The sequence below is a fragment of the Sitophilus oryzae genome, unplaced genomic scaffold, assembly GCF_002938485.1.
Source record: "Sitophilus oryzae breed Bouriz unplaced genomic scaffold, Soryzae_2.0 scaffold_813_pilon_pilon, whole genome shotgun sequence".
Taxonomy (NCBI): domain Eukaryota; kingdom Metazoa; phylum Arthropoda; class Insecta; order Coleoptera; family Curculionidae; genus Sitophilus; species Sitophilus oryzae.
In genome coordinates, this window is record NW_022147432.1 from 3,386 (window position 1) to 16,869 (window position 13,484).

The window sequence follows — 13,484 nt, forward strand, 5'->3', positions numbered from 1 at the left end:
TAAAAACTCAATCTTGTAATAGAACATCAATTTTATATTTCGTAAAATTATTTTGATACAAATTCAATTTGTCAAAATTCAAGTCATGACAATGACTTGAATTTTGACAAACAACCTCTTTAAATGGTCAACAACCTCTTTAAATGGCCACATCATACACTTATTTTTGACCATTCCCAATTACAATCACGATTTTTACAAATCGCCTTTAGGAAAACTAAAAATAAACAGTTTTGAATCATCTGTAAACACGATTATGTTGTATAAACTTACACATGAAAACTAATCATTATTCCCGGCGTATTAGCTTTCTTAGAATGACTATGAATATACAAGCCTTTTTGAATTAGTGTTTAGAATAATTGAGATAAATAATAAATTTTAACTAGATAACAACACAAACGAAAAACAAAACAAAACAAACAGATGTCAATTAAAGAGGGGAAGTGACAGCGAGACCTGGAAGATGTCTGCCATCTTGCCGTCGACAAAAATTTGGATGCGCACTCGTCGAAGCTCATTCTCCCACTTCCATATCTCTGGTAAAAACTTTAATATAATACGAGCTCTTTTTACACCAAATTTATCTACTCTAATCGAAAATTTAAATAACACTTAAATGGAGAAAAAAAAAACACTCGTGCCCATTTCAAGTTCAGATATTTATATTAATCTATAGATCAGTTTTCTAATTTTTATATATGACTAATGACACTTTGATATATGACTAGATTGTTTTTTCTATGGAGGGCTTAAGTTTTTTCTAATATTTTGCCATTTTTATTACATTTGTACAAATAAGTTGTTGCAATAGATTTTTCCATTATTTATAAAGTACCGTGGAATATTTCAGATCTAATTAAAAGCGTATTAAGAGAAGATTTAAAGTTAAGTGTGTATTTTTGGTTGTATAACTGTTATCTGTCAAACTCTTTGTTTACGTCGTAGACGTCAATTTAAACATCTGTTGATAAAATCAGATAAAATCTGTTTAGTCAAGTTCACAATTTGTGATTCACAAGTCTATGTGAGATATTTTAAAAAAAATTTATTAATATTTTTTCGTTTTCCATTGTAACCGTAAAATATAAAAATGGCTTGGACTGGTTACCAAACGTTTATAGCTCTTTTAATGATTACTACTGGAAGCATCAACACAATCAGTACAAAGTGAGTTTTTAAGTAAATAAATCTTATAATCGGCTATAATTTTTCTCGTGTTCGTGGACATTAATTTTTTATGTTTTTAGATGGGCTGATTTGATAAAATCAATTGGTCGGGATGGCGAAGAAAAGAATTTTGATCACCCCTTTTTTCAAGCTAGCACTATGTTTTTGGGCGAACTTATGTGTCTAGTATTATTTAAAACTTTATACAAGATATACAGTAAAAGAGCAGTAAGTTTTTTTCATTTTTATTAGTAAATTTTGTAGTACTTTGGTACTCTTCTTTTGCTAACCTTCTATAATATTATTATAAGTAAATTTCTTATATAGTGATATGATGATTCATCGTTCATATTGTTAAATAGGTTTAGATTTACATGCTAAAAAATTAAAAACAATAATTTTAATTGTATGAAAGAGTTTAGTTATAAAGCCCCGTTCTCAGAATGACGTTGTGTCTCCAGCTACACTGACTGACACTTCAAACTAACTTCAAACGACCAATGGGAGCTAAACTCTGGCTCAGGCTGTACTAAATTTAAAATTGACAGCTGTTTGAATTTTGTACAAATCTGATTGGTTCCTTTGATGTGTCGCTAGCGACAGTCACTGTTCTGAGAACGGGGCTTAAGATTATATAAAAATATAAAATGGAAATTATGTTATATGGTACAGCAACATATAATGCATATTGTACAAACACATTTTAGGATGGAACAGAAGATGTTTCAGAGTTGACAAAGGGTAATAGAGATTTTAATCCTTTCATTTTGTTTATTCCTGCTATGTGTGATATGACAGCTACATCTATAATGTACATTGGTCTCAATTTAACTTTTGCTTCTAGTTTTCAAATGTTCAGAGGTATATTCTTTGAATAAAACAGTATTATATATATAAAATTTATGTAAATGTATGTTTTTAGGATCTGTTATTGTATTCGTTGCATTATTGAGCGTAGCTTTCTTAGGGAAAAATTTGGTTAAAAGAGAGTGGTTTGGAATAGGTTCTGTGATCATAGGTAAGGAATTTGAAATCCCTTGAATATAATTTTTTTCATTATTTTTCATTAGGTTTAGCAATTGTTGGTGTGGCAGATTTTGTTTCTAATGATAATGATGGATCTCATAATAAAAATGATATAATAACAGGCGATATGCTTATTGTAATTGCACAAATTATACAAGCCATTCAAATGGTGGTAGAAGAGAAATTTGTTGGGGGATTAAACATACCTCCTTTGCAAGCTGTAGGATGGGAAGGTTTGTTAAGAATTTTAATTCATAAATTCTAATTTTTTACAAATTTTATTTGGGTTATTTTAGGACTGTTTGGTTTTTTAACTCTTGGATTTTTACAAATCCCATTTTATTTTATACGTGCTGGCCCTCCGCTAACACAGCACAATGGGGATCGGTTAGAAGATGCCGTTGATGCTTTTGTTCAAATTGGGCACAGTTGGCAATTATTTATTGCAATTTTAGGTCTGTATAATTAGATTGAAATTTTTTATGAATATTTATTATGTAATTTATAGGTACTGTTATTTCAATTGCATTCTTTAATTTTGCTGGTATAAGCGTAACAAAAGAAATGTCAGCAACTACCAGAATGGTTTTGGATAGCATTAGAACGATTATTATTTGGATGTTTAGTTTAATGTTTTTTGATCAAAAATTCCACGCTTTACAGGTATATCAATCTTTTTATTTTTTTTGTCAAAAAATTTATATGACTGCCTTTTAGCTTCTGGGTTTTCTTCTGTTAATTGTTGGTATGTGTTTGTATAATGGAATAACATTTGCATCCACCTTTATGTCAGTTAGATCAGCCATTTTAAGAAGAACTAATAGACATAGGCTTGATGATGAAAGCATAATAAACACAAATGCAGGCGATACAGAGGATTAATGATGTCATACTGGTTTTAGTTTTAGTATAGGAAATGCCTAAAATTATATATGTTTTCTTAGATTGGTTTTCATTTATTTAATTTTTGTCATGTTTTTTTATTGTCAAAGTCTGCTACTCATAAAACTTTGTGATCAGACTATATAGTCTAAGAGCTAGCAACGTTTTCGAGAAAGTATTTTAAGACGTCTGGCTCTTTGATATATCTTTTACTATGCTCTCTGGAACAGCATACGGCCCGTCTGGCTGCTAATACCCGTTACGTTCACTACTGCGCATCGGAAGAAGATTCTATATTTTTTATTAATTTAGTCCTATAAATTCTAGTATTGAATATAAATCGAACATGTCTCCATAGCGCAGTGCGTAGAGTTTCCGACCACGAACCGACGATTCAGAGTTCGAATCCGGGTCAGGTCAAAGACTTTTTTATTTTATTTTCGTTTATATTCTGATTGTAAAGTATTAAATAATTCTGGTAATTAAAAAAAAACAAATATTTAATACTTTACTATCAGAATATAAACGCAAATAAAATAAAAAAGCTTTGCCTTGACCCTGATTCGAACTCTGAATCATCGGTTCGTGGTCGGAAACTCTACGCACTGCGCTATGGAGACATGTTCGATTAAAATTCAATACTAGAATTTAAAGGACTAATAAAAATATAGGATCTTCTTTCAATGCGCAGTAGAGAACGCAACGTTTACCGGCAGCCAGACGGGCCCGCATGCTGTTCTAGAGAGCATAGTAAAAGATATATCAAAGAGCTAGACATATTAAAATACTTGTTTTTCCGACGTTGCTAGGTCTTGTACTAATATAAAGCTACAATATTTGTAATGTTACTACTAATCATTTTTATATTATTTCTGTAATAACGTAACATTGATATAATAATGATTTTTTTAATTGAATCAGGTAAGTATAGGAAGCAAAAACATAAAGTTATCAGCATGTAAATATTTAATTGAATTATTGCCTATATGTGAGATACTACTATTATTATTCAACAATAGAGTGCCTAAAATTGATTAATATATGACAAATTTCATGTTGTTTGTTGACTGCCACTGTTATGTAGGTAACCACAAATAATACATATTTTCTATGACATCTTATAGGAGTGCTGTATTTTTATCATATACATATAAACTATACCGGGTGTTGCATCGTCGGACGGGACATAGGAAATCCCATCTAAATTTTAATGGGGTCAATTATTAGCTTCCCTAATTATGTTAGAGAATAATTCTATTTAGGTTTATCGAAGAGCACTAAAACCCACATTCAAAAGAATAACTTTAGATATTTTTTATTAGCTCGTTTACGAGTTATCGCTGATTTCTTTTTAAATATTTCTCCTTTCTTATGGCCCTGTATTTACTTATGAGCACCAGTCAAGATAAAAGATAACTGTCAAATGAAGTTGTCATTTCAGAAATTTACCTATTTAGTGCTTTATTATTATTGAAAACTCATTCCTACATCGGAAATCTTAAAGATGTATTTATAAATACAAATTAATATGAATTAAAGTAAAATAAAGTAATCAATTACAAGGTTAATTATAGTATTATTACAATATTCAATAACTTATCAATTTAGGTAGTATTAAATGACAACTTTATTTGACAGTTATCTTTTACCTTGACTGGTGCTCATAAGTAAATACAGGGCCATGAAAAATATTTAAAAAGAAATCGGCGATAACTCGTAAACGAGCTAATCAAAAATATCTAAAGTTATTTTTTTGAATGTGGGTTTTAGTGCTCTTCAATAAACCTAAATAGAATTATTCTCTAAAATAATTAGGGAAGCCAATAATTGACCCCATTAAAATTTACATGGGATTTCCTATGTCCTGCTCGACGATGCAACAACCGGTGTACAGATTATCGCCTATCCCTGCAATGTATTGGAGTCGAAGCCGAGTCAGTTAGAGACAGCTAGATAACCGATCCATGTATATTTCACATTAGTTCGTCTGTTAGGTAAAAATAAAAAAAAATTATAATAATATAAAAAATAAATATTTGTGGAAACAATCAAACAGTGATATTATGTAGAAAATGATAAGTTATTTAAATAACTTTTCTACTTTAGCAGAACTTTTTAAACAACTATATTAATAAAGCAAAATATAATAGTATTTGAAATTTCTAATGGATTTGCTAAAAAACCGGCGTCAAGTTATCACAGAAATGGCAATAGTTGATGACATTTTAAGGTAACAACTCCGTATTTTTAACATACGCTATATATTTATTTATTTATTTATTTACGGGAAACCCCATTACATTACAAAATTTACAAAACAATATTAAAAAAAAGAAAAAAAATGTCTTTTTTTTTTCTTTCACATCGTATAAAGATACTTAAAAACATTAAAAAATAATACAAAAAAAACAATAAACACTTATAAGAGAAGAACGAATATAATGTAAACGCCACGAATGTTTGGGAGTGATTACTGATTCATCGCTTGATGAAGTTAGAATCGACACGCGCGCTATCATTTTTACATTAAAAACGTAAATTTTCACCGCAGACGTAGGTTTTTAAAGGCCCGGTCTAATCATCTGCCTGCGCTCCTCCTACTTATTCTAAAATGTTAGCGTGAATGACAAAGACGATACTATATCGCGTTTCTTTGATTGATTCGTTTTTGTGCGCCAGTCCATTGGTGTGCTTGCAGTGCGAGCAAAGGGGCATTCCAGTTTATACTTATAACCTGCTTATAACCAAATATATGTTTTGACAAGACTTTGACAGTTAAAACAACAAATTACACAGATTATATATTGACTATTATATGACTTGAAACACCACGGCACTGGAATTAAGTTGTATGTGACCTTGAACAGATTAGTTCACATGGTAGCGACCGATGAATCACTCCCAAACATTCGTGGCGTTTACTGTATCTTACATATACATTTGTTTTAATCTACATCTCTTTTTATATTGATTTACTTTTTCTAAATGGGTTTATTTTTGAGAGAGACTGAGAGTTAATGACTGCTTTTTTCTAAATGTGTTAAATTGTACGATGTACTTAAACAGCCGTTAAACGGTAGCCTACTAAAATGCCGTTAATAGATATTGTGACGTCGTTCATGTCGGCGGAAAGTAATGCCTAGCGTTAAGCTTTCTGCAAGAGTAACTGTGGGTCAGTGGCTGAGGCTATCGCTTCGTAAGCGAATGGTCCGTGGTTCAAATCTCACGCCGACCAAGACTTTTTTTTTGCTTATAGCGTTATCTTATTGCATTGGTTTCACTCTTTTTAGTTGGATTGGTTTAGTTATTTGGCGGGTTGGTTAGCGTGGTTATTTGGAGGGTGTTAATTCATTGGTTAGTTGGTTATTTGGTGGGGTTGGTTGATTTTTACTAATTTATATTTGTTTTTTATATTTTTTATCAGTGTCGAGGTTAGTTGCGCTGGTTAAGTTGGTTATTTGGTGGGGTGGATAGCGTTGGTTAGTCCTTATAAATTTCTGTATTTGATAAAGCCGTCAAGTGCGTCACATGCGTCACATCAACGACGTCATACCTATTAACGGCATTTTAGTAAGCTACCGTTTAACGGCAGTTTAAGTACAGCCTAAATTGTATATAGCCAAATGAGCAAAGACTATAGTCTTGGCATAATATTTTAAAGTTAGTATTTACTTGAGTTAAACAAGGCATTCTGTATACGCTGAATGTGGGCGAGTGACAAGGAAACATCCTCAAATTTAATATCTTTTTTATTAAATAAAGATGAACCTAAATTATGAGAAGCTTGCGCAACTAGTTTACCTTTTAGGAATTGTTTTGCTTAAGTAAATATGCAACTTTAAATGAAATAACTATTGAATTTAATGTTGATGTAGGCTAATAATTATTTTTAGACTATTGTGATTGCGTTAAATATACAGGTTGGGTCATCCTAGACCTGTAGTCTGGATTTTCACGTGTAAGACAGTGATAAAGACAGTTTAATGCAAAATCAAAATTTACGTGTTGATTTTGCATCAAAATTTACGTGTGAACCGGTAACGCTGTATGCCGGTTTTTATTTTGTCTTTCAGTCTGTCAAATTAATGATCATTTATATCTGTCTCTGTCGTATGCATTAAAATATAGACTGGTATGCATTAAAATATGGATGGTATACTGTATCATCGAGAAAAAACCCGTCGGTGCCTTGTAAAATTATGTGGGTTTTCAAGGAAATTTGACGCCGTTCTTTTTTCGATCATACCGTATTAATAAACGTTATATGCGTAATATAATATTGTTATGGATAAAAAGTGAATCATGTTATTTCAAATATTATGTTATAAAGGAGAGAAAAATAAAATTATACAACAAAAAATTCGCATTTCTTTTAAAAAAGATGTTTAATTACAAAATTAACTTTTGTAAACTTTGCTTATTATTTTCTTTTGATGTTTTAAAGTAGGTGGTTTATTTGATAACTTGATACAATGTAAAGAGCATATACTTTTTTTGTTGTAATACTCTCTTAAGTTTTTTAAACTGAAATCAGACATCAGACATGTAAAAAAGACAGGAGAAAGAAATAAATTTATAGAATTTTTCTATATCCACTTGAAAAATATTCCAGTGACTAGAGTATGTAAGATATTCTTTGGTATGTATGTCGCAGGCGCTAGGCGTATCGAACTCGGCATTTTGCAAAAAGACTAGGCATATTATAAAACGCCGGCGTTTTTAACAAAAGAAGGATATTTTACAAAGAGCCTGCCTTCAGTCGTTTTGCAAAATGCCTAATGAAGACTAGTCAGATTGCATAAAACATTTTACGCGGGATTTGTATAACTAATCTAAATTTATCCAACGACATTTCTTGAACTTCTCTTTCAAAATTTGGAAATAATGGCACAAAAAGTGATAATTCTATTAAATAGAGTATGGCCGAGGATGATTATTATAAAGATCTAAATTCATTTTATTTTAAAAGAAAGCAAAGTTTCACAAAGAAGCAGTCCTGTATACAGAATCGAATTACAGAGTATAATAATTAAATGAGATATTAATATTAAGGTTTTAATATATTGTCAAGAAAAATGGCGTATACGCCAGAAATTAAAAATGTATTACTGGTTGCCTGCACAACCGCAATGTATCCGCCAGAAATTAAAAGATTTTTTCAGGCGCCATCTTTTAGTCAAGTCGAGAAGTAAGGGAATCAGACAATGGAATTGTCTGGTATGAAGAAGTACGCTGTCCGAGAATTGGGGAAATTTCGAGAAGCAGTCAATAGAGTATATAAGCCGGAGCCATCGACAACTGAGACAGTTTTTGAAATTTGAATATACCGCGTGAAAATTGAAAATCGGACAATTTGGTGAAGGAATCTTATAAATAGTTAGTTTGTTGTGTGTTATAAGTTAGTAATTGTGTATAAAGTGAGAAAATAAATTCGTTAAGTATTTTATCGTGAGTTTAAATTAGTGGACCCACGGAATCCGTAACAATTGGTGTCAGAAGTGGGATTCAAGAGGATTTTAAGAAGAAATTAAGTGGTTTGGACGATTTTTACACCGAATTTGGGAATTTTTATGGTTGGTACGAGACAGCAAGCGAAGAAAATGGAGGAAGTAAGCAAATTATTGGGCGATTTTATGGAGAATATGAGAAGAGAAAGGCAGAAGAACAAGAGAGGCTGCGAAAAGAAAAAGCAGAAGATCAAGAAAGACTCCGTAAAGAACGAGAAGAAGAACGAGCCCGATTGGAAAGAGAAAAGAAGAGGAAAAACTACGACGTCAAGAAGAACAAGACCAACTACAGAAAATGCTTATGGAGAATCAAGAAATCAGACAAGAACGGTTGGAGAAAATTGTAGAAAATCTAGAAGTGCGTCGCCAGAAAGAAAAACAAGAAGAACAGGACCGGCTTGAGAAAATTCTGGAAGGCTTAGAGGCGCGTCATCAAAAGAAAGACAAGAGGAACAGGACCGGATCGAGAAAATTTTACAAGGTTTTGAAGTGCGTCGACAAGAAGAAAAACTTGAAGAGCAGGACCGTATCAAGAAAAGTTTCGAAAAAATGGAAAAAAAAGCAACAATCAATGTTGGAAGTACGTTGCCAGGAACAACAGAACCACTTCCAAGAAGCTGTAGAAGATCTGGAGGAGCGCCTTCAGCAGAAGATAGAAAGATTGGAGATGGACCTACAGATGACCAAGGTACAAGTAAAGACACCTGGCGTTCAAGGAACAGCGAACCTTAAGGCCCCGACCTACGATGGACAAACGACATGGACAATGTACCACCGTCAGTTTGAAGCAGCCGCCGCTGCCAACGGATGGACTGACCAGGAGAAAGCAGCGGCACTTGTCATCGCGCTGCGTGGCCCTGCCCTGGAACTGTTGCAAACGATTCCTGCAGCCCAACAGCAGGAATACCAAACTTTGGTCGCTGCATTGGACAGAAGATATGGCGACCAACATCGACGCCAACTTTACCAGGCCCAGATCAAGACACGCCTGCAGAGGTCCGGAGAGAGTCTGCAGGAATTTGAAGCAGACTTACGTCGGCTGGTACACCTAGCGTATCCTGAAGCACCGGAAGGATTAGGGAGGAACTCGCTGCTCAGTGCTTTATCAGCGGACTGAGGGACAACGAATTACAGAGGGCGCTGCAAATATCCCGATTTTCTACCAGCAGCGAAGCACTGGTCAGGGCGCTGGAGATCGAAGCTGCTTTTAGCGCCATCCCTAGACCGAAGATAAGATCGGTAACGGTCGAGGAACAGCCCGGAAGTTCTCACATACGTTTGGAGGAGATGTTTAGTAAACTATGTGAGTTACTAGTGAACAAGAGTAGCAACAACACCCAGACAGAGAGCTATAGAAGATCACAGGACATAAGGTGCTTTAGATGTGGCAGGAATGGCCACATCAAACGGGATTGCCGCGTTCATGCGATCCCGTTCAGCATCCAGAGAACGTAGGCACCAGGAAAACTAAAATCAGTCAATACTAAGGGGCGAGTATTGACTGGGGAGAACAGAGCCCCCAGGATTTTTTCCATTAGGAGTCTAGGAACAACCGCTGACAGCTTGGTGATCGACGGGAAAGTCAATGGAAAGGGAATTCGAATGACTGTGGATACTGGCGCTATGGTATCGTTGGTGCGGGCTAACTCAGTGCAAGGATTGAAGCTGATGTCTCTGGGAAGAAGAGTGTGTTTACGTACAGTTACGGGGGAAATGGCCGTTGCACGGGGAAAGGCTATCGTCGAACTGAAGTTAGGAAATTTGAAGTTTCAGCATAGCGTCTTAGTGGCAGATATTGAAGATGACTTCATCTTGGGCATGGATATGATTCGTCAACATGGATTTTCGTTCGATCACCAGAGAAATATCTTAAATATTGGATATGAAGAGTTCATGTTATCTCCAGACGAGGGACCAGGCAGAATGGATGTAAGATCAGCGGAAACTGTGGTGATACCTGGTAATACCGAGAAGATCGTATTCGGTAAAGTGGAGAAAATCGCTGGGTGCTGTGTTGGACTGGTAAAAAGTGGCGACAAGAAACAAGATAGGTACTTAGTAGGAAAGTCATTGGTGAACACCGACAAGAATATACCGATCAGAATTGCGAATGTTTTCCCGAATTGTGTCAAGATCCAAAAAGGTGACAAGATAGCCATCTGCGAACCTGTAAGAAGTGTCACCCGATGTGATGAGGTGTCGTCAGCTGTTACACAAAAGGCATCCCAAGAAACACTAAAACATCTAGAACAGCCATGGGATCACCTAACACCTGAGGAGAAACAGAAGGCCAAGCAGTTCCTGCTAAAGCATGGTAGTAAAGGCATCCCAAGAAACACTAAAACATCTAGAACAGCCATGGGATCACCTAACACCTGAGGAGAAACAGAAGGCCAAGCAGTTCCTGCTAAAGCATGGTAGTATTTTTGAGAAGAACAACAGTGGAAGAACGGATTTTGTGAAGCACCGGATTAATACTGGTCATGCTCAGCCGATTCGACAACGTCCTAGAAGGGTGCCCCTTTCCAAACAACAAGAAATGGAGACAATGGTAGATAAGATGCTAGAAGATGGAGTTATCGAAGAATCATCGAGTCCATGGTCATCTCCTGTTGTTTTGGTGACGAAGAAAGATGGTAGTACACGATTCTGCGTGGATTATAGGAAGCTCAATGACGTCACTAAGAAAGATAGCTACCCACTGCCACGTATAGACGACACGTTAACCACACTGGCAGGTTCGTGCTGGTTCTCCACTCTCGACTTAAAGAGTGGATACTGGCAAGTTGGTCTGGACGAGGAAGACAAAGAAAAGACGGCTTTTTCTACAGGAAACGGACTATACCAATTCAAGGTCATGCCGTTTGGATTATGCAATGCTCCAGCCACTTTCGAACGTCTCATGGAGGTGGTGTTAAGAGGATTAACTTGGAAAACGTGCTTGGTTTACCTCGACGATGTATTGGTTATGGGAAGAACTTTTGAGGAGCATTTGCGAAATCTAGAAGAAGTCTTCGGCCGCATACGGAATGCTCACCTGTACTTGAACCCGAAGAAGTGTAGCTTATTCCAGCGACAAGTGGAATTTTTGGGCCATGTAGTCTCAGCAGACGGAATTTACACTGACCAGAAGAAAATCGCTGCAATCAAGGATTGGCCTAAACCTCGCGACAAACATGAACTTAGAAGTTTTCTGGGTTTATGCACCTATTACAGAAGATTTGTCAAGGGATTTGCCAATATAGCTGCACCCTTACATAGACTTACAGGTGATGAAGTCGGCTACGAATGGAACACCGATTGTGATGTAGCCTTTGGAAGACTTAGGCGGCTTTATGTTCAAGTCCTATTCTAGCCTACCCGCAACAACAAGGGAGGTATATCCTGGATACCGACGCCAGCAATATCGGCATAGGTGCAGTGCTATCACAAGTGCAAGATGGCGAAGAACGAGTGATAGAATATTACAGTCGAGTTCTATCCAAACCAGAAAGGAATTACTGCGTTACCCGGAAGGAGCTGCTAGCAATTGTGAAGGCAGTTGATCATTTTCATAAATATCTGTACGGCCAAGAATTTTTAATTAGGACAGATCATGCGGCTCTCAAGTGGCTTATGGAGATGAAACAACCTGAAGGTCAAATAGCACGATGGCTCGAGAAGCTCCAACAGTATCACTTTACCATCCAACATCGTGCTGGAAAAATGCATGGTAACGCAGACGGTTTATCCAGAAGACCCTGTCAAACCGATTGTAAGCACTGCTGTAAAACGGAACAACGTGAAGGCACTGTCATGATAAGGAGTTTTAAACTTGGAACCGATGAACAGTGGACGACGACACAATTGAGGAAAGATCAAATGGAAGATCCAGACATCGGAGCAATACTACGGCTCAAGGAAGGTAACGGCGAGAGACCACCGTGGCAGGATATTGCGGACAGAGGGCTCGTTTTCAAAGCTCTCTGGGCTCAGTGGAATTCACTGGTTATTGAGAATGGATTGTTAAAGCGCACATGGGAAAGTGCGGATGGCAGCACAGTAACAACTCAGTTACTGGTACCAAGGAAGAAAGTTACCCAGGTATTGGAAGAAATTCACGGTGGTAAAACTGGAGCCCATCTTGGGGTAAACAAGACCTTGAGCAAGCTGAGAGATCGCTTTTACTGGGTGGATTATTGCGAAGATGTCAAGAAATGGTGTCGACAATGTAAAATTTGTGCAGCCAGCCAAGGACCAAGCACTCGATCTAGGGGAAAAATGAAACAATATAACGTTGGACTGCCATTCGAAAGAATCGCTGTTGACATTGCAGGCCCATTCCCTGAAACGCACAAGGGCAACAAGTACGTTTTAGTGGCGATGGATTATTTCAGTAAATGGCCAGAAGTTTTTGCCATTCCAAACCAAGAAGCATCGACTGTAGCTGAAGTATTAGTCATAATGTCTTCAGTAGATTTGGAATTCCTTTAGAGCTTCACACTGACCAAGGAAGGAACTTCGAGTCAAGACTGTTCCAGAAGATGTGTGATCTGCTTGGTATTCACAAGACTAGGACAACAGCTTTACATCCGCAGTCTGATGGGATGGTCGAGAGATTCAATAAGACCATTGAAGAACATCTCTCGAAAATGGTGGATGAACATCAAAGAGATTGGGATCAGCATATACCACTATTCCTAATGGCATATAGAAGTGCAGTTCACAACACCACCGGACTTTCACCATCGAAGATTTTATTTGGTCGAGAATTACGGTTGCCTTGTGACTTGGTGTTCGGATCACCAGACGACAGCACCACGAACGTAGAGGACTACGCGGATGAACTGAAGGAAAGGTTATTGGGAATTCATAAGGCCGTGAGAAGTAAGATTACGCTAGCCAGTGACCGGATGAAAG

General features: G+C 36.3%; 1 protein-coding gene across 1 annotated transcript; it reads left to right on the forward strand.

Annotated features, from left to right (window-relative positions):
• The first annotated feature begins 925 nt into the window (after positions 1 to 925).
• On the forward strand, positions 926 to 3,141 carry LOC115889265 (solute carrier family 35 member F6). Its single transcript, XM_030909206.1, has 8 exons — positions 926 to 1,170; positions 1,251 to 1,398; positions 1,878 to 2,031; positions 2,093 to 2,188; positions 2,241 to 2,429; positions 2,493 to 2,651; positions 2,705 to 2,859; positions 2,914 to 3,141. Exons 1-8 carry the CDS (start codon positions 1,094 to 1,096, stop codon positions 3,076 to 3,078), a joined length of 1,143 nt encoding a protein of 380 aa, XP_030765066.1. The 5' UTR covers positions 926 to 1,093; the 3' UTR covers positions 3,079 to 3,141.
• The last annotated feature ends 10,343 nt before the right edge of the window (positions 3,142 to 13,484 follow it).

Bases quoted from the DNA above. Each gene is read 5' to 3' on its own strand.
- LOC115889265 (XM_030909206.1), top strand. From the start codon at position 1,094: ATGGCTTGGACTGGTTACCAAACGTTTATAGCTCTTTTAATGATTACT. The intron at 2,032-2,092 runs GTATATTCTTTG...GTATGTTTTTAG, and splicing joins TAGTTTTCAAATGTTCAGAG to GATCTGTTATTGTATTCGTT. The intron at 2,860-2,913 runs GTATATCAATCT...ACTGCCTTTTAG, and splicing joins AAAAATTCCACGCTTTACAG to CTTCTGGGTTTTCTTCTGTT.